The sequence below is a fragment of the Salvelinus alpinus genome, chromosome 38 (genome assembly GCF_045679555.1).
Source record: "Salvelinus alpinus chromosome 38, SLU_Salpinus.1, whole genome shotgun sequence".
Classification (NCBI taxonomy): domain Eukaryota; kingdom Metazoa; phylum Chordata; class Actinopteri; order Salmoniformes; family Salmonidae; genus Salvelinus; species Salvelinus alpinus.
Genome location: NC_092123.1, coordinates 8,239,130 through 8,260,267, shown reverse-complemented (window position 1 = coordinate 8,260,267; position 21,138 = coordinate 8,239,130). Strand labels below are relative to the sequence as shown.

The 21,138-nt window shown below is 43.5% G+C and overlaps 1 protein-coding gene across 2 annotated transcripts in view; it reads left to right on the top strand.

Annotated features, from left to right (window-relative positions):
• The first annotated feature begins 2,629 nt into the window (after positions 1 to 2,629).
• Positions 2,630 to 21,138, top strand: part of ahr1b (aryl hydrocarbon receptor 1b) — a 79,563-nt gene continuing 61,054 nt past the window's right edge. Inside the window, exons 1-3 of one of the 2 annotated variants that reach the window (XM_071387292.1) lie at positions 2,631 to 3,326; positions 4,084 to 4,104; positions 4,229 to 4,419. In XM_071387292.1, the coding sequence (XP_071243393.1) occupies positions 3,286 to 3,326; positions 4,084 to 4,104; positions 4,229 to 4,419 (253 nt within the window). In that variant the 5' untranslated portion in view covers positions 2,631 to 3,285. Of the gene's footprint in view, positions 3,327 to 4,083; positions 4,105 to 4,228; positions 4,420 to 21,138 lie in introns of both variants that reach the window. The other variant, XM_071387293.1, reaches the window with a different exon arrangement.

The following is a 21,138-nucleotide window of genomic DNA, read 5'->3' as shown; positions in this document are numbered from 1 at the left end:
CCGTGAAAAATTATTTGCCCCCTTCTGATTTGCTCTATGTTTGCATATTTGTGTTGCTTTTTAACCATTTTCACGTAGACTTGATTGTGTGTTTTGGATCATTGTCATGTTGCATGACCCAGCTGCGCTTCAGCATCAGTTCATAGACGGATGGGCTGACATTCTCCTGTATAATTCTCTGATACAGAACATAATTCATGGTTCCTTCTATTAAGGCAAGTTGTCCAGGTCCTGGGGCAGCAAAGCATCCCCAAACCATCACACTTACCACCACCATGGTTGACCATTGGTATGAGGTTCTTAGTGTGGAATGCAGTTTTTGGTTTTCACCAGACATAATGGGACCCATCCAAAAAGTTGACTCAAGTTTGCCAAAAAGCACCTGGATGATCATCAAGACTGTTGGAAAAGTGTTCTATTGACAGATTAGTCAAAAGTATAAGCTTGGTCTTTCAGGCCTGTTGTAAGTGTAGTATTGAGTGTAATTGGGATATACGGGGACAAATAAGTGTCCTGCCCCGTATATCGATGAACATCATTCCATACCTTTACAGATTGACTACTTGGTCATAAAGCAATATGGAACATATTACATACTGTGTCTTGTACTTTTAGAATATGCCCTTCAATCTGAGTCCATGTAGGAGGGTTATTCTCATTAAACCAGTGAAATAGTGGTCTAATCTGTGCTTTAGATATCGGAAGGACCTCACTCTTCGACCAATTAATTTTATAACCAGAGAAAGTACTGAAAGAATCAATTACATTCAACAGGGCCCGCAGTAATGTGTCTGGTTTTGTGAGAAATACTAAGATATCATCAATGTACAAAGAAATCCTGTGCACTATATCTCCCACTGAAAATCCTGTGATGCAAGAGTTCTCTCGAATCTTTTGAGACAGTGGTTCCAAAACCAAGGCAAACAGCATGGGGGAAAGAGGACACCCTTGTCTCGTAATACGACCAATAGGGAAGCAGAGCAGTCACCATTTCATTCATGTTCACTCTGGTTTTTGGTGTGTCATATAAAAGCTTAACACAATTGCTGAAATATGCACCAGAATGTAAATGCTCCAAAACCTTTAAGACATACTCCCATTCAACACAATCAAAGTCTTTCTCTGCATCAAGTCATACTACAACTACGTGTTCATCTGACTGTCTTACTTCGGATAAGATATGAAAAAGGCGCCTTAGGTTATTCGTTGACATTCTATCTTTAATGAACCCTGGTCATTGTTAATCAATGTTCGTAGGTACCCTTGCAGCCTGAATGCGATGGCTTTAGCAATCGATTTCAAATTAACATTAATGAATGAGATTGTGCGATAAGAAGACGGCATAATGTGGTGTTTTTCCGGTTTACAGATCAATGAAATCAAGGCCTCTTGTAGAGTTGGAGCCAACACAACATTGTCAATAATATGTTGATGCATTTCCATGAATGCATCTATTAATTGTTGTTGAATTTTGGGGTAAAATTCTACAGTGAAACCGTCTAGTCCTGGGGCTTTTCCTGACTGAAGGCTCATGAGTGCCCTCAGTATTTCCCCTTTGTTTATTGGCTAATAAATTCTTATCTGTCTCCGATAGCTTGGGCAGGCTAATAAATTCTTATCTGTCTCCGATAGCTTGGTCAGGCTAATAAATTCTTATCTGTCTCCGATAGCTTGGGCAGGCTAATAATTTCTTATCTGTCTCCGATAGTTTGGGCAGTTTTAGTGAATTCAGGAAAAGTTAAAAAATATATATATTTCAGATTCTACATTTTCCAGATGCTTACGTGACTCCTTTTCACCCTAGAGGTGAATGATAGTATCTGTCCTCTCAGGTATGCCTGAGGGCCCTCATGATTCCCACAGGATAGGAGGAGAGGGAGCAGTTGGAGTATTTATTTCCAATAATTATTTTATCTGTAAAGACATACGTTTTTCAAAGATGTATGTTATGTTATGCTATGTTATGTTACGTTATGTTATGTTACTTTATGCCATGTTATGTTATCTGTAAATGTAGAAGTAGTAGTTTTCCCCAGCCACTTATGAAACGGTTTTATGTCATATTCATTTTGGTCACTAGAGGGAGCATACTCACATAACATTACCACAAGCCTTCTGGTTTTACACAAAAGAGAGATAATATAATGTTTGCACAAAACTCACTTTATGGTAATTCTGGACTGAAACAGGAAGAAAGAAAAGTGGTGCTATTCAAGCGTAACTTTTTTTTCTTTAGCTCTGGAGAAAATGACATGAAAGAAAGAAGAAAATGTTTTTGGAAGGTTTTGAACTTACCTTTTCTCACCTGAGGAAAGGTCCTCATGGTTATTTTAGTAATAGAAGGGCATAACCAAAATGAGCAAATCAAGATAAATATCGTTCTGAAAGGTTTTCCAACTTCACTAAATATATAATTGCATAGCCTAATAGCCAACCAACTTTACAAATAGTTGACAAGTTGTGCCAGTGACCAAATGGACCCTTGTGCTTATCCTATTTCTGTTAATTGCACGTGCCCTCTAACCTGAGGCCTAATCCTTGCGCGCGCCCTCTAACTCAATGCCTCTGATTCGCACGCCTCCACCTCTGATCCTTGCGCGCTCTTGCACAAATCTGTGCGGGTTGCCTGGTCAGTCCATTTCAATGCGTGTACCCCGGCCAAACTGTGTTGTGAGGGGGGTTGTGGGCTCAGGTTGAGAGCGCGCTTTAGCTGCTCGTGCCACAAGAGGAGATTTGCAAAGATGCGTTAGCGAAAGAACTGCAACATATTTCAATGTCGTTATTATTTCCTCCTCAATTTTTTTCCACTAATGTTAACTTTGTATCGAAACGAATGATGACATGGACTTTGCATGACGAGGAAGGCATTTAATATCGGATGTCAACAGTATTTTACGCACCGGTTAAACACCGCGGAAGGGACGCACTTGCTGCTGCCACTTTTTGACCAATGTCAATTTAGCATTGCTTATTTGTTGGAAAACTCTATGTCATTGTGATACGGCGTTTAGTTGCATGCAATAGCATTTATACAATCGTTGGCAGTATTTGTTTGCAGGCGTAATTACTTGAACCGCCTGACAAACATCAACGTCATTGATGTAGGACAAGAGGACTGATTCATCCGTGCATTGCTTGATCCATTCTTGAAAACAGTTTTCCTTCTGGACAAGATCTGGGGATGAGTAGATGGGTTATTAGACAACCATTACCGGGTTTATGTAGGTCGGCTCGGTCTTCACTTAACGTTGAATAAGTCGGCTATACCGCAGTAAAGCCTCAACCATGTATGCTGGACGGAAAAGAAGAAAACCGGTGCAAAGAGAGTAAGTGAGAGTTTTTTGAACGTTGCATTGGCTTGCGCAATGAACTAAAATGGCCCGCCATAACGTTATTATTTTTTATTATTTGATAATATATGAGTCAACGCTATATGACATGATAGTCACTCACGATCCATCCAAATAGCATGTATATATCTTCAATATTCTTTGGTGCAGACATATTTGGATATGTATACATTATAAGCAGTGTGTTTATCCTAGATAGTATATTGTGTCAGGATAATGATGCATAATGTCCTAAATAAAAAATAACTCAATAACTTAATTTGACTCCTAATCATGATGAGGTCAAATGGTTGACGTGATGTTCAATTCAGATGGAGAGAGATGATTCAATTCGAATCCAAACGAACCCATGCCAGTGCTCCGGGCACAGGTGCAGGGCGCTCAGTGCTCGTCATTCTCAGGCCTTTTGTATTTCTTTTCGTTTCAGTATTTTTCATAGTTCAGTGTGCCATTAGTGTATCGTGTGAAACGTTCAAGTACTTGTAACTTGGCTATTAATATTTTTTTCACACTGTATTTACAATGTTATTATTGCTTATCTATAACTGGTTAAAAAAATAAGCTAAATAGGAGCGAAAATAATAAGTAAACTTCTAAGAAAATAAGAACATTAATATTATCATATTGTTATTATAATTGTTATTATTATTATTATTGATATGGGGATTATTTATTATTAAACGTATATTATTATTATTAATACCAATATTTAATTATATGCTTTATCATTTAGCATCGAAGTGAAAGACCAAAAGTGAGTACTGAGTGGTAATATGTCCACTGTTTACCTTCTTATCAACATTGAGAGAATTATCCTACTGGCTTCATCATTTCCTCTGTGATTCCCTAATAAATCCCATGTCTCTTCTCCTGCTCAGACAGAAACAGACAGCTCCATCTGAAGGGACCAAGTCTAACCCATCAAAGCGACACCGGGACCGTCTGAACTCTGAGTTGGACCGTCTGGCCAGTCTACTGCCCTTCCCAGAAGAGGTCACGTCCAGCTTGGATAAACTCTCTATCTTACGGCTCAGCGTGAGCTACCTGAGGACCAAGAACTTCTTCTCAGGTGATTGTGTGTGGTGTGGTGTGGTGTGGTGTGGTGTGGTGTGTGTGTGTTGGCTGCAGGTAACTGTGTGGAGGTTTTAAGTTTAGGATATGCACTGTAGTGACATACATATGACCAGTTATTTTGACATTTCCTTAAAATAAAATTATATATTATATGATATTATTTATTTGAAATTGGACTTTGTGCTGAAAATAATGTATTAGATTGTATTATCCAATTCCTTCTAAATGTGTTAAAAAAACAGTGTTATCTTGGCAAGGCCTTTCTAAGAAATGTTGCAACACTGTATCCTTTCACATGTTCTTCTCGAGACACACCACATACATGATCTAAAGACAGTACTGACCTACTCAATAAGCTAATCGATGACATACAAAACATATTTTTATCCACTTTCTATGTCAAGAATCACACCCTTACCGTCCTTCCTGTCTTCGGGTGATGCTGCAGTGCAGGCGCTGAGTTCTGGTGGCGGTGATGCATCATGCATAATTGAAAGGAAATGAGCTTAAATCATTTATAAAACGGAGGGAGGAAAATGTTTGTTTTAGACAGTCGATTTTAAAATGGTTGTTGAGGTGAGTCGAATGGAAACAGTGGGCATGACCCGACTCTGCCGTGGGTAAGAGCTGTGTTAAAGATGCTGCATGGGGAATGGAAAGTGCATAGCTGACGAGGAGAGGAGAGGATAGGAGGAAAGGGCAGGGTTGAGATTGCTTAGAGGACTATCTTCAAGGCACACCGGAACAAAGCTAAAACATTGTGGGAGACGTTTCACCTCAATGACTGCTGGACCTTACTACCCAACGTTTATGGTTTTAAGAGATTTCATCTGAATAACTGAATAACATCACGTAGGTTCCCTCCGTCTATTTGGAAGTGGACGGGAGGATTGGAGGTTTGCGTTTGGATCCGCGTGTGTCTGTGGAGACAGTAACAGTGTTAATATTGGAGAGTACTCCACAGGGAGTTATTTGAATTTAATATACCAGGAGCAGAGACTCCCAGGAAGTCCCTTCCTTCCTTCCCATCCACCACACTGCTTAACATAACCTGGAGGAGAGGAAGAAAGAGGAGAGAAGGAAAGGAGGGGAGAGAATGAAAGGGCTAAATGTAATGGAGTATGATGGGTCCTCCTGAGTCCTCCGTGACACTTTTCCTGTGATCAACAATATGATCATGTGTGAACATGTCTCGTCTCTGCAAGTCACTGCTCAATGACATATATGATACATTATGTTACACTATAAATCAACAATGGATTAAATGTAAATGGGAGAAACTGTTGTTTCATTAAATGGATTGAACACGTTAGATTTGATAACTGCATTATAACAGCAGCAGTGTAAATGAACATAAGCAATGTAACACTTGAAGGAAAAATACAAATCTGATCACGTTTTGAATAAAGCAATAAAGCAATATGACCTAGTTACAGAAAATAGCTGTGGGTCTTCCTGCATTCGATGGCACCATTTTGCACCATTTCACCCAAACTAAGGGTACAACATGGGTATGCCACTCTTGTGTAGCCTTTGCAATGAACCCTTATTTATGTGAAAATAGTACAAATGCTATTTGATGTGCAGGGATTAGATGAGTTATGTTATGTTTTACAGGCTTTTAGTGAAGACCTTGTGTGGTTTTTAAATGGAAGTTTAGCAACATGCCACCATAGCTCTTTAGATTCAACTGGCAACTAATACGTCATCACAGCATTTGTGCTGTGCAGTAGGATGGCTGAGGATTCTGGGTAATGGAATGTGACGTGGCTTTCTTTTTATAGGTTTTGACCAATGGGTGGTTGACTGAGGTACAGAGTAGCCTCGCACTGTACATAATTTAACATTGGTAGATCATTAGTTCAATGGTTTCCCCTGTGCCCTGGGTCTGAAAGAGACTGTTAATGAGTCTGACCATTGGAGATATTCAGAATGGCATTGGAGCACACATAAGGCAATCTTTACAGGGTTTTTGTCACAGAGAAGGAGTGGTCATGAGAGAGAGAGAGGGAAAGGGAGAGGGAAAGGGAGAGGGAGAGGGAGAGGGAGAGGGAGAGGGAAAGAAAGGAAGGGTGTGTGTGGGTATGGGTCACATAAGGATGGAAACAATTAAGCCAGACCGTAAAGCCTGACTTATTTGAGTTTTTTTGGTCATGTTTTTGCTAATGTGTGGCTCAGTTGGTGGAGCGTGGCACTTGCAACGTCAGAGTTGTGGGTTTGATTCCCACAGGGCGACCAGTACGAAAATGTATGCACTCACTGCTGTAAGTCCCTCTGGATAAAAGCGTCTGATAAATGACTCAAATGTAAATGTTAAGCTATTACATAACTCAGCTGAACTGTTTCCAGATGTGCAGCTTAGTGTCGAAAATCATTCATATGGTGACAATTGAATATTGTGTAAGGACCAGTTTACAAACAAATGTTCACACACTAAGGCTCTATTTCTTTCTGGCGCTAAGCGCCAGATTTGATTTGATTTGACACCAAGGCCTAAATGTTTTTAAGCATAACATTCGCACGTCTATACAAAATACTAGGCCTTTGTCAATTGTATCATTGCCAATGTTTGAGGCAGGTTAAAAAAAAATATATATCAGCAGTTGATATGGAGGACTGAAGAGTTTGGAGTAGCGTGTCTTCGGTAATCGAATGAGGGGCGCTCTTTGATAATGTGGCTGGATAGGCTACTGAATAAGCGAAACAAAGTATGCAGGTTGGTGATTTGTGAATAATGAAAAAGCATGAGGGAAAAGACTTACAAAATATTTCAAAGCACTCTCAGTAGGCCATTTGAAACCCCTTTATTCATAAGTTACCTGGATAATGGCCAGGATAAAATGGGCACCTATGCGATGCTGTTAAACCAGTCTCGGTTAAGGGGAGGGGAGGCTATGTTTGGTTTTTAATCAAATGAAATGAAATTGGGGGGAAACAATCGTTTTCGAGGACACACCTCTAATATTGCCACCCCTACCACCTCAACGCAAGGGAGCTGATGTTAAGACAGGTAAATTGCCGAACCTCGCGTTAGGGCTGGAAAATGCCAGTGTGCCAGTGATGACGAAATTGCAAACTAACGTGCGTTTGACACTTACAATTGACAAAGGCCTAGTATTTTGTATAGACGTGCGAATGTTACGCTTAAAAACATTTAGGCCTTTAGTGTCAAATCAAATCACATTTTATTGGTCACATACACATGGTTTGCAGATGTTATTGCGAGTGTAGCGAAATGCTTGTGCTTCTAGTTCTGACAGTGCAGTAATATCTAACAAGTAATATCTAACAATTCCACAACAAATACCTAACACACACAAATCTAAGTAAAGGAATGGAATATATAAATATATGGATGAGCAATGACAGAGTGGCATAGGCTAAGATGCAATAGATAGTATAGAATACGGTATATACATATGAAATGAGTACTGCAAGATATGTAAACATTATTGAAGTGGCATTATTAAAGTGGCTAGTGTTCCGTTTATTAAAGTGGCCAATGATTTCAAGTCTGTATGCAGGCAGCTGACTCTATGTGCTAGTACACTGTGTGTACACAGTGCCATGGAACGAGAGAAGCCATTTAAGATATCATGCCTCTGACCTCATTCTATTTCGAAATATTATGGTGTTTTAAAAGATTGTTTTCCATTTCATATTAATCCCCCTGCTACCCTTACCCTAAGCCTAGGCTACTAAGCCTGGTTCCACAGCTATGCGTCGTGTCTTTTTTACCCTGGCCTTGCAAAGTAGCCCATCCGTAAAAGGTGTTTAATGCTTCATTCGTCAGAGTGCCTTGAATTGAAAATATACTGCACATCCTAAAAGATGCACACGTGTGCCTACCTCCATACTTCATTGAACTTGTTCAGTATCCATCCCCATCTCCAAAGAGCACCTCTCATCGGGTTAACAAAGACACTCTCCTCCAAACGTATTTCAATTATTCAGTCCTGTAATGCAGTATCAACGGTAGGCCTAGGCTATATCTTGCTATTTGAGAACGTGCCTCACACATACAATACAATTCACGGGAGCCTAGTATTTTTTATTTGAGGAGAAGTGCAATGCGTAAAGACATGTAGGCTCCTGAAGCCAATTCCAACAATGTTGGCTGCCAACACTCCAAACAAAGGCTATTGAGAAAACACCATTTTTGTGTGCGTTTATTTTTGCTATTACTCGTTACTGTAGCCTATGCTATTTAACGTTTAACTGTAGTATCAATCCACAATGGACCAGGACAAGAATATTCCGTGCTCCCAGCAGAATTGGAGTTGACAACGCAAAGACATCAATAACCGACAGAACATGAGACAAAAGCATGCAGTATTAAGCCAGTGAGTGGCCAAGCCCTCGACACATCTACAACTTGTTTATTCATCAAAACCCAGACCGTTCACGCCACCGCCAGCTATTGTACTCATAATTCCGGGTGTGAAAATAGCAAAGAAATATTTCGGACACCCCCTCAGAACCTATAGTGCTACCGCCAGCGCTTAGATGAATCATTGTGTTAGGTTTGTTCAAATAGAGCCCTAAAAGTTGGATATTGGTAGATTAAATTATGAGATAAGATTTACAAATATGTTTCAGATGAAACTGGCCGTAAGTGATGCCTATGATTCCTCAAGCAACCTCAAAGACATGAGGATATACTAAGTAGTAAATAGAAGATATTTGAAACTCATTTATCAACCGTTGTGCCCTCCTTATTGAATGTTCTTAGTCATTTGAAAGAGGGGTTGAGATTGTGTTATACTGTAGCAAAGACTACAACTGGAAATGATTTAGGCCCTGACGGCAGATTATTGTAACAGTGTGTGTGTGTGTGTGTGTGTGTGTGTGTGTGTGTGTGTGTGTGTGTGTGTGTGTGTGTGTGTGTGTGTGTGTGTGTGTGTGTGTGTGTGTGTGTGTGTGTGTGTGTGTGTGTGTGTGTGTGTGTGACCACTGTCCAGCTGTTTTCAACCACTGGAAGTGTTCTGCCTTACAGCCCTGTAACCTTGCTACTTTCTCTCAAACATTGTCTCAAACGGGGTGTTTGATCATACTCTTGGCCTTTTTGTTGGCATTTTATCTGCGTACTGGGTACAGCTTCTGCATGTTTCCGTTCTGCTGCCGGTGGTTCCGTTTCAATTTGCCCACCTGCTTCTGGTCTTTGTTAACATACCGTTTGATTTAGAGAAAGAGCAGTTCGTCTTTTCGATGTCTCTCCAACTAGAGGACATGAGGTGAGGATGGTGTTGTTGTATTTTCTGGTTGCCTCGTGCCGTCACACTAACCCGGTCAGCCCCGCCTGTGCCTGCCTTCTCTTTAAGCTCTGTTTAATTGAGTGTATCTCCACGTTTTCTATCCACTCTGTTGTAAAGGCCTGCCGCAGACCGCTGCCACGGTTGTCTCGCTCACAAAGGATGGATTCCCCACTCAACGTGGGTTACAAATGTGCCTGACTGTCTTAAGACAGCTTACGACACAGCCTTGGCTTTGTGTTGAGTCACAACGATAGCTAAACCTCCGTGGCCGGAGTAGAGTAGATCTGTCGTCTAGATCGGGTGTGTTTTGCCTCAGATTGCCTTGTTTTTTTACCTCCATGGTTCGATTGATTTGAATGAGTCTCAACCATGATGGTTCCAGAAAATGTTGGTAAATTAACTCCCTGTGATTTTGCATGAGAGAGGATGCCCTGTGCTAATGAGCTTATGACTGGTCCATGATGAATTGACTAGAGCCACTGGAAAAGTAATGGATGAGGACATTGTGAACCACACGGAGCCAGAGAACAAGACAGATTTATGTAAAACTGGTTAAAAAGCCAAAATAAGTGGATGGCTGAAGAGCAAAAACTAACAAAGAAACCGCACTAGAAAGTTCAGTTCCAGGGCTTGAATATTAAAGAAATATAGCTTTTATACGTGTAATATTGTTAAACAGTTCTCAGAACTGAGACACAAAATAAAGTGTCTCTTTTGTTTTTCAATGTATTCCTACCAATGTACTGTCATTACAATACGCTGAAAAGGAGCATTTGAGGATGAACGTATTTTGGAATAAAAACAACAGGGTTAATCCACTTATATATTCCTTTGAAAAGGAAAAGAAGAAGGGATGGGTGAAAAAAGTCCAGCAGCACATCAGAATCAAACCTTGTGGACACAAAAGGGCCAGTCTTGTGCTGCTATGTCAAGGTAGCCAGCCAGGAATACATTGGTCTTAAAAGGTCACTTTGGTGTGATTACCAGAGTGTACCTTCCCATCAACTGACCTATTTTCTCATGGTTCAACCTATTGTAGTGTCCAGTGCTATTAGAGAGAGAGATAATGAGATTCAGTAGATGAAGAAGAAACTGACCTAAGTCTCTCTCTCTCGCTCTCTCTCTCTCTCTCTCTCTCTCTCTCTCTCTCTCTCTCTCTCTCTCTCTCTCTCTCTCTCTCTCTCTCTCTCTCTCTCTCTCTCTCTCTGTCTCTCTCTCTCTCTCTCTCTCTCTCTCTCTCTCTCTCTCTCTCTCTCTCTGTCTCTCTCTCTCTGTCTATCTCTCTCGCTCTCTCTCTCTCTCTGTCTCTGTCTCTCTCTCTCTCTGTCTCTGTCTCTGCTCGCTGGGAGTGTTTGGGAATTGTATGAGCGAAGGAGTGCGTGTGTTGTGTAGAGTTAGATATTCAGAATTCTTTCTTTCGGTTTTCTCTTTCTTGGTGGCATTTTTTGTTTTCCTCTGTGCATGATTAAGGTTATTATTTTTATTTTTGTTGTGGTAGAATGAAGTATTTTGTTTTTCGTATCGAAATTACCCTGAGTTTGGCGGGGATGGCAGCCCGAATGGGGCACAGCTTTAGGTGTGTTACTGAAGCTACTGTCACGGTGGAGGAGTTTCTGGTCGCCGTAGGAGAGAAGGTAGGATATGAGAATGTTGCTTATGTGTCACGGATGAATAAAGCGGTGGTGGTATTTCTTAAAGAAGAGTGCCTTGTAGGTCGTATGGTTGAGCAAGGTGTACTTCTTAAAGGAATGTTTATTCAAGTTACGCTGCTTTTTTCTCCGTCAACAAGGGTAACAATTTCAAATGTACCGCCGTTTATTCCAAATGAGCTATTGGAGCGCGAGTTATTGCACTTTGGGAAGTTTGCAAGTTCAATTAAGGTTGTCCCGTTGGGTTGCAAACACCCGGCGTTGAAACAGGTTATGTAGTTTCGGCGACAGGTGTTTATGTTTTTGGACTCACCAGAGCAGACTTTAGAGTTATCGTTTAAAATCAAGTATGACAATAGACTGTATATGGCTTATGCTAGTACGGGTAGTCAACGGTGTTTTGAGTGTGGGGATGTTGGTCATAAGCAACATGCTTGCCCGAGAAGGCAGAGGGAGGGGCGCAGGTGGTCATCGTAACGCCTGGGCCCACTGATGTAGGGAGAGGTGGGCCGACAGTGGTTGAGCAGTCACAAGCACCTGTTGCTGAGGAACAAGTTATCCGTGTTGAGGGCACGGAGTTGCAACTTGTATTAGAGGGAAATGTTATGCAGCAGAAAAATATTGTTGTAGAAGGTAAGGATGGATCTGAAGAGCCAGTTCCTCAGACTGGTGAGGAGGTGCCCAGTACGAGTGCTGGGGTACAGGAGGGGGTTCATGTGGAGCTAGACTCCCAGGTAGTGGAGGAGATGCCCACTATGAGTAATGGGGTACAGGAGGGGGTTAAGGTGGGGCTAGTCTCCCAGGTAGTGGAGGAGATGCCCAGTACGAGTGCTGGGGTACAGGAGGGGGTTCATGTGGAGCTAGGCTCCCAGGTAGTGGAGGAGATGCCCACTACGAGTAATGTGGTTCAGGTGGGGCTAGTCTCCCAGGTAGTGGAGGAGATGCCTGGTACGAGTGATGGGGTGCAAGTAGGGAGTGTTGAAAGGGATGTGGTAGAGGGGAGTCAGTGGTCTGTGGCCTCAGCTGAGGAGGATCAGGAGAAGGATATGGATATCTCTTTTGATATGATAGCAGCTGGTGAGGACTCAATTTACGATCTAGAGGAGGTAAATGGGTTTCTGGATCAAACTTTGGGGAAATCTGTCAAATTTGCAGATTATTTTGATGTTGATAAGTTTGTGAGGTCAGCTGTGATGTTACAGGAGACGGTGGGGTTAGACCAGTTGAGTGAGAAGAAGCGGTTTCGCTTGAGGAAATTTGTTACTGCTGTTGCAGCAGCAAAAGGTGGTGGGAAACGTGGTCAGGTTAATAAGAGAAAATTTAAATAATGATGATGATCATGCTTCATAGGGTGTCTTTTTTCTCTTTGGTTTCTCTGTGGTTTCTTCTGCTTTTCTTTTCTCTTTTCTACATGGAGGTACTAAGGGTAGGTTCTCTCAATATTAATGGGGGAAGGGACAGGAATAAGAGGGCTTGGGTATTAGAAGTAATAAAACAGAAAAGGCTTAATGTAGTTTTCCTACAGGAGACACATAGTGATGAGGATAATGAGGTTGACTGGGGAATGTGGTGGGAGGAGCAGCATATACTCAGTCTTAGTACTAATTTCAGTGCTGGGGTGGCAATCTTGTTTTCCTCAGGCTTAGGGGTGACTGTGGTATCTACAACAGAGATTGTCAAGGGTCGGGTTTTATTGGTCAAGGTGGATGTTATGTTTTTTTACTTTTTTATTTTTTATGTTTATGCTCCTAATGAGGTTACAGAGCATATTGTTGTGTTTGATCAAATAAAAGAAACCTTAAGACAGTGTGACCAAGAGGGGTGTGTGGTTTTAGGGGGGGACTGGAACTGTACAGTGGATTTTACTGTTGACCGCACTGCTGAAGAACCTCACCTGCGGTCAGCCACTTGCCTGTCTGGCCTATTAACTGAGTTTGAGCTTTCTGATGTGTGGAGAGTAAAGAATGCAAAAGTTAGGCAGTGCACATGGCTAAAAGTTAATGAAGGTCGTGTCAGTGCAGCAAGGTTAGACAGGTTGTATGTATCTGATCACTACTGTAGTAGGGTTGGAAGGTGTGACATTACTCCTGTGGGTTTCTTTGATCATCATATTGTTACTGTTGATATTCACTTGTCCTGTCCACGAAGGTCATCACCTTACTGGTATTTTAATGTTAAGTTGTTACATGATGTCATGTTTTGTGAAAGGTTTTTGTTGTTTGGGGGGAAATTGAGGGTTACAAAAGGGAATTTTGAGTCCTTGAGACAATGGTGGGAGGTTGGGAAGGCCCAAATACGATTATTTTGTCAACAGTATACTGCTCTGTCTCGAATTGAAGTTAAAGAGACTATCAAGGCCCTTGAACAGGACATCAAATCTATTGAATTGAAGATGCTCACTCAGAACGACACTGGACTAGTCATGAACTTACAGGACAAGAGACATGAACTGAGGTGGTTTCTGCATGGAAGAGTGAAGGGTGCCTTGATTAGGTCTCGTTTCGCTTCCCTCAAGGATATGGATGCTCCTAGAGCTTTTTTTTAACCTAGGACAGTCGACATTGCAACGCAAAGGTCTGCCTTCGTCTCCCTGATGGGAAGGTGACCACGGATGACAGTGAAATGCGTCAACATGCCGTGGATTTCTACTCTGCCCTCTATAAGGCGGGGGATTGTGACTCTCTGTGTACTGAACAGTTGTTACACGGTCTTCCTCAATTGGCACCTGAGCAGAGAGCTGCTTTGGACTCTGACATTACACTGCAAGAGCTGTCCACAGCAGTTATGCAGCTCTCAACAGGCCCGAGCCCCTGGCATTGATGGTTTCATCTGAGTTTTATAAGCACTTTTGGGTGTCTATTGGGGAGGATTTTTATGAAGTGGTGTGTGAATCTTTTCATGAGGGTTCTCTTCCTGTATCCTGTAAACGTGCGGTGCTTTCACTGTTGCCAAAAAAGGGGGATTTGGCTCTCATAAAAAATTGGAGACCTGTTGCTTTGCTGTGCGCAGAATACAAAATTGTTTCTAAATGTCTCTCAAACAGGTTGAAAGAGTATCTGGGGCTGTTGGTCCACAAGGACCAGTCCTACTGTGTACCTGATCGCTCTATCGTTGATAACTTGTTTCTGATAAGAGATGTTTTAGACATTTGTAAACTGTCTGATGTAAATGTGGATTTACTTTCTTTGGATCAGGAGAAGGCTTTTGATCGTGTGGACCACCAGTACTTGTTTAAAACGATGAAAGCCTTTGGGTTTGGGGATGTTTTTTTGTCTTGGATGAATTTACTGTATGCTGGGGCCTCGTGTATGGGGAAGGTGGGGGGTGGTTTGAGTTGCCCCATCCCTGATGCCCAATTTCAGGGCAGTTATATAGTCTGGCGATTGAACCAATGCTTTGTTTTTTAAGAGCGAAGCTTACTAGTTTCTCTGTGCCAGGTGTAATGAAGGGTCCCACGATAGCACTGTCTGCGTATGCAGATGATGTGACAGTTTTTATTACAGGGGGTGAAGATGTTAAGGTTCTCTCAAACACTTTAAAGGTGTATGAGGGTGCCTCCTCAGCTAGAGTCAATTGGGGAAAGAGTGAAGCGCTGTGGGCAGGTCAGCTTCAGATGGGGTTCGCTCCACGGTTACCAGGGGGACTTCAGATGGGGTCCGCACCACGGTTACCAGGGGGGCTTCAGTGGGGCAGAGATGGGATGAAGACTTTGGGGGGGGTTTCTAGGCTCTGATGTCTTTCAGAAAAATAACTGGGAGGGTGTAGTGGAGAAAGTGTGAGCCAGACTGTCAAGGTGGAAATGGGTGCTGCCCCAGCTGTCTTATAGGGGAAAGGTACTGGTAGCTAATAATCTTGCTGCCTCTACCCTGTGGCACAGACTAATGATTTTGCAGCCACCAAAGGGTCTGATACAAGAGCTTCAGAGGACCCTTGTCAACTTCTTCTGGTCTGGACAACACTGGATTAAAGCTGCAGCCCTGTACCTGCCACTGCACGAGGGGGGGCAAGGCCTGGTGGACATTTCCTCTAGGATCATGGCTTTCCGGCTTCAAGCAGCCCAGAGACTGTTGTACAGTGACGGTTTTGGCTGGGTGGATACAGCCTACACATTGATGAGGAGAGCGGGCTGTTTGGGCTTAGACAAGCACCATTTCCTCTTAAAGCTAGAGGGGGGTGAGTTGCCTGGCCTGACTCCATTTTATGAGTCTGTTATGCAGGCTTGGAGAGTCCTTGTCAAGTCCCGTAAGGCCTGCACGCCACCTGGGATGTGGCTTTTTGAAGAGCCTATTTTTTACAACACTGCCATCCAGTCCCGTGCTCTGGGTTCAGCCAGCCTACGTTCATGCCTGTTAGGCGTGGGGTGCACCAAGCTGGGTCATCTGATGCGGAGCAGGAGCAGATCGTTGGAGGAGCTGGGAGAAAGAGCAGGGATCCGATCATCTCGCCTACTGAGGAAGGTCGTCGCTGAGGTCTGTGACTCCTTGCCAGTACTTCATCTGCAGTATGTGACGGACACTTCCAAATCTGATCGGTGGAAGGAGGGTCTGGATTATGTGTTCCCTGCACTGATTGTTAGTGCTGCGGTGGGGGCATTCGAGGAGGATGTGGGGATGCTGCTTTCCTTCGATACCCCGGAGCTGGGGGAGTTCAAGGAGGTGGGAAAGAAGGCCATGTACAGAATATGTGTAAAGGTGTCCCATGCCTCTTCCCTGGAAGGGGTAAAATTGACGAGGTGGGCGGGTGTGTTGGGTCCAGGTGCCTCCCCAAAAGGATGTTGGCGATCATTATACAAACTGCCTATTGATAAGAGGACAGCTGACCTCCAATGGAGGATAATACATGGAGCCATAGCCACCAACATGCATCTGGTACACCTGGATCCTACTGTTGGGGAGGGGTGTCCATTCTGTGCTGAGTCTGAAACTCTGGCACATCTGTTTTTACAGTGTCCCAGGTTGGTCGGGATGATTGACCTGGTCACTAGTTGGTTCTCAGCTTTGGGAGAGGTTTTCTCTTCCCAGCTGTTTATATTTGGGCCAAAGTACATGTTCAGTCAAAAGGGTGTAGTTGTGTTGCTTAACTTTGTGTCAGGGGGCAGCAAAATTAGCGATATGGAAGACCCGAAAGAACAGTATTCGGGGACAGGGGTCTGTGGATGTGGTGGGAATGCTGCAGGGAATGTTGGCAGCGAGACTAAGGGTTGAGTTTGCCTATTATAAACTTGTCAACAATATTGATCTGTTTATGAGTATATGGGGTATTCAGAGGCTGTTGTGTTTAGTTACTGTGGAGGAGGAATTGGAGTTGTGTTTTTAATTGATGTGTAACTGTGGTTTTGTATGAGTATTTATTGTGTGGTGGGCTCCCAGACCCAATAAAGATTATTTAAAACTCAAAACTCTCTCGCTCGCGCTCTCTCTCTCTCTCTCTCTCTCTCTCTCTCGCTCTCTCACTCTCTCGCTCTCTCTCTGTCTCTCTCTCTCTCTGTCTCGCTCTCTCTCTGTCTCTTTCTCTCTGCCTCTCTCTCCCTCTCTCTCTGTCTCTCTCTTTCTCTCTCTGTCTCTTTCTCTCTCGCTCTCTCTCTGTCTCTCTCTGTCTCGCTCTCTCTCTGTCTCTTTCTCTCTCGCTCTCTCTCTCACTCTCTCTCTCTCTCGCTCTCTCTTTCTGTCTCTTTCTCTATCGCTCTCTCTCTCTCTCTCTCGCTCTCTTGCTCTCTCTCTCTCGGTCTCTCTCTCTCCAAATTCCTGCTCTTTACCTTACACCATCAGACTGTCAACAAGCTTTTCTTAATTCCTGGAAAAACTGACTGGTATGCCTGATCCCATAGAATGCATTCCTGCTAATTAGGTGTGTGTGTGTGTGTGCGTGCGTGCGTACGTGAGTGAGTGTGAGTGTGAGTGTACTGTCGTTATGTTGCATCAAGGAACCCCCTCACGCACACAGACACACACCCTGCTCTAGCCACAGGCCCTCATATTTTCACAACAATGTCTGTGTTTATTTTAGCCCGACCCTTGTGCCCAGTGTGTTTGTGTGTCTGCGTGCGTGCGTGCGTGCGTGCGCGCCAGTGTGTGTGTTGAACTGAGCTCAGCCCTGGTCACTTATTAGACTGAAGCTTCCATACAGATCAGTCAGGCCGTCTTACGTGAGGAGTAGAGGAAAACAGACCCCTGCCAACACAGCTTAGTTATCTTCATTGCTTTGCCAGCTTTTAGGTAAACTTTGAGCATGATGACAATTTTAGCCAGAGAGAGGCTTACTGTAGATTTGTTGAAGCTGTACTGTAGCTTACTGTTGAAATAGAGACATGATGACCGACGTGTTCCCTCCTCCTTCTCCATCGCTCTGCTCCTGTTAGCACTAGTCACCTGTACTCTCTCTCTCTCTCTCTCTCTCTCTCTCCCCTCTCTTTCTCTCTCTCTCTCCTTCTCTCTCTCGCTCTCTTTCTCTCACTCTCTCCTCTCTCTCTCTCTCTCTCTCTCTCTCTCTCTCTCTCTCTCTCTCTCTCTCTCTCTCTCTCTCTCTCTCTCTCTCTCTCTCTCTCTCTCTCTCTCTCTCTCTCTCTCTCTCTCTCTCTCTCTCTTCCACGACTTGTGAGACAGTAGAATAACTAGAGACAGTGTTGGGACAAAGACTCTCTTATCTGAGCAAGAACCCGTCCCGGCCACGGTACCCACTATTAAGGCCAGGGAATCGTCAATCATTGTGTGTCAGTCTCACATTTTTCTGCTTTAAGTGGCAATTAATGCTCATTAAAATCGGATGGATCGGGGACTGTTCCAGTGCTCTGCTGCCGAGCTGTCACAAGGCATTGCAGTCTCCTGATCCACTACTCTGAGAGCGCTCCAATAAAAACAAAAGGGAAAACAGTCTCCACAAAATGAAATAGAGAGGGAAAGTGCTGTGACAAAAGCTTTATGCTACTGAAATTGATATGGTAATGGGGATATGACATTTTGTGACATTCATTTGGCCCAGCGTGCTCTTTTAACCTCTTATGATCAGAGTTTTGTTCATGTAATGTATTTTCTATTTATTTGGGCATCACGACTGGAAGCAGGAGCTTGATTGCCAGTGGGTTGTATTTGTTTTCAGCTGAGATGCTGGTGACATAATTCACATTTGACATGCAGTCTCAGGCTTCTCCAGAGCATTGCCAGGCCACTGAAGGTCCTTCTAAACCAGGTCCCAGGTTCAAGTCAAGTAAAGTGTATTTGTCATATCCACAGGATACGCATAGTGTACACAGTACAATGAAAGGCTGTCTTGGAGGTTCACCTCTCAATAATGTGACAACAACAACAGAAAAAAATAAGTAGTAAAGTATAATTTAAAAAAATATATATTATAAATACAAGGAATCCATTCTACGTTTTTATGTTTATTCTCCTGTGTCAGGAAGGGGGATATGGAGTGTTTAAATTGTGCAGTTTAGCAATAATAACTAGATGTCTTAATAGCAGCAGTTGTGATGTGTGTGTAGAGTGAATGTGTGCGTGTGTGTGTGTGTGTGTGTGTGTGTGTGTGTGTGTGTGTGTGTGTGTGTGTGTGTGTGTGTGTGTGTGTGTGTGTGTCTGTGTGTGTGTGTGTCTGTGTGTGTGTGTGTGTACACAGGCCAGCAAAGCACTGGGAAGGAGAGCTGTGGGAGGGAGAGCGAAGGCTGTACAAATCCACACTGACAGATTCACTGCTACCTGGGCCTTAATGGTCACGTCAATGTTTACATCGCCTTAGACTGACACACAACTGCTTCTGGCAGACGTGTAGTAGGGCCAAATACCGTACGTCTCGGTGCGCGTGCGTGCGTGTGTGCTTGTATATGTGTTGTGCATATGCGAGGCTCTGTGAATGAACGCATGTGTGCTAAGATGTGGAGAGTCAGCACAAACGGCCAGTCCCGGTTCATGTGTTTAGCAGTCTGATGGCTTGTCCTCGACCCCATGCTCCGACACAGCCTGCCAGGCAGTACAGGAGTGAACAGCCCGTGGATGGAGTGTCTGGGGTCCCTGATAATGTTGCGGGTCTTCCTCAGACGACGCTTTGAGTAGATGTCCAGTATGGTTGGGAGAACGGCCCCCGGTGAGGGACTGATTTATGTGATTATTTCCCACCTGTCACTTTCACTCTGTGTTTACGGGGCCCTTTTTTTCTGTTTGTTGTGTTTACTCCCAGAAACACTGTCCATATGATCAATATTTCATTTCTTCTGCTTTTCAACTATCGTATGGTGTAGCCCGAACCCACATGTTATACTGTAGGCGTATAGAGTTGACTGAAGTTGATACATAGGCAGAACGGGGGTATGCTGTACATTGTTGGGAGTCACTGCTACGGGCGGTTACAGAGCATAAACAGCTTGATTTAATCAAGAGGCAGACTGATGTTTGTCTTTCGTAATTAGTGTGTAATGAAAGCAGCAGACAAACAGGAGATCCATAAATTGGCCCGGTTAGTGCCAGGGCCTCTCTCTCTCTCCCAGCTGGGCCACCCCAACTGTGCCTGCCCTGCCCCCTCTGGCCACCAAATGACGCGTGTGTGCGTGCGTGTGTCTCTCTGCCACACCATTGAAACAGTGAGAACCCATGTCAGTTCTGCCAGTTGGCTAGCTACAGTATTGTCGCCCCGTAGGCAACATCAAACAGGATCAGGACCACCATGCAGTGTGTGTGTGTGTGTGTGTGTGTGTGTGTGTGTGTGTGTGTGTGTGTGTGTGTGTGTGTGTGTGTGTGTGTGTGTGTGTGTGTGTGTGTGTGTGTGTTGTTGCCCTGTAGGTTACATCATCCAGCGTCAGCTAGCGTCAGATACTCCTAGGGGAACTGGAATTGCCGATGCATCAGTTCTTGGAAGTGTTTTGTTGTTAAAGAGGAAGTGTTGATGACGAGTGGTGCACAGCGCTGAGGTTTGGCTCAGCTGGATTCAAAGCTGGTATTCCCTTACTCTACGTAGTGACGTTTTACACGTAAGAAAACACAGGTATGTGTTCTTGTATTACAGCATGAACATGTACACTAAGGCCAGTGTTCCAGACTGTACTTCCTGGAGATTAAAAAGCAGTTCTAACTCAGCATGTCCTCAGCTCTGTTTTACCATTTCAGAGTCAGCTTCCTTCTGTTACCGACATCAGGAAGAGAGGCTATTGGTGTCAAGCTGCTAAGCATGGGGGTCTGAAATCCCCCAGCTCACCCAAACTAGATTACCCCCGTAATCAGGTATGGGGTGTAATTTGTGAGCTAGCCCTGCCAGCCAGGGATTCATTGAGTCCGGTACAGAATGGCTATATGCTTGGAGTGGATAACCTTGGCAACGAGAGTCATCAATAAACCACTGTAAGCCAATTTACAGATCATTGCAGCATCAAAATGTATTCCAGGAAGTGAAAGGAGTCCTCTTAGCCAGCTACATAGTCCTCTCCAACTGTACTGTGTTATATGTTCTGCACTACTCAACTGTCCTGATCGGATCAGCTGATTTAAAACCATATTATACAACAATAGTAGCGACGCTTGTTGTGACCATGATATAGTGGTACTGTGATCATGTTAGCTGTCTGTTGTTGCTGTACTGCTGTCCTCACCCTCAGATGAACAAAATGCTTTAAGACAGTCTTGAAGAGGAAGAGAATATAATAGTGTACTTTAATATCCCTTTGGGAAATGCTTTGCAACAAAGTATGTGCTTTTAAAGACAGAATCACAAAGAAGTACCGGGGGGGAAAAAGATAAACAAATACTCACTCACTCAAGAGACCTACTACCTTTTGACAAAATAAACATCCTCATTTGAATCAAGTTGACAGCATCAAGGACATGT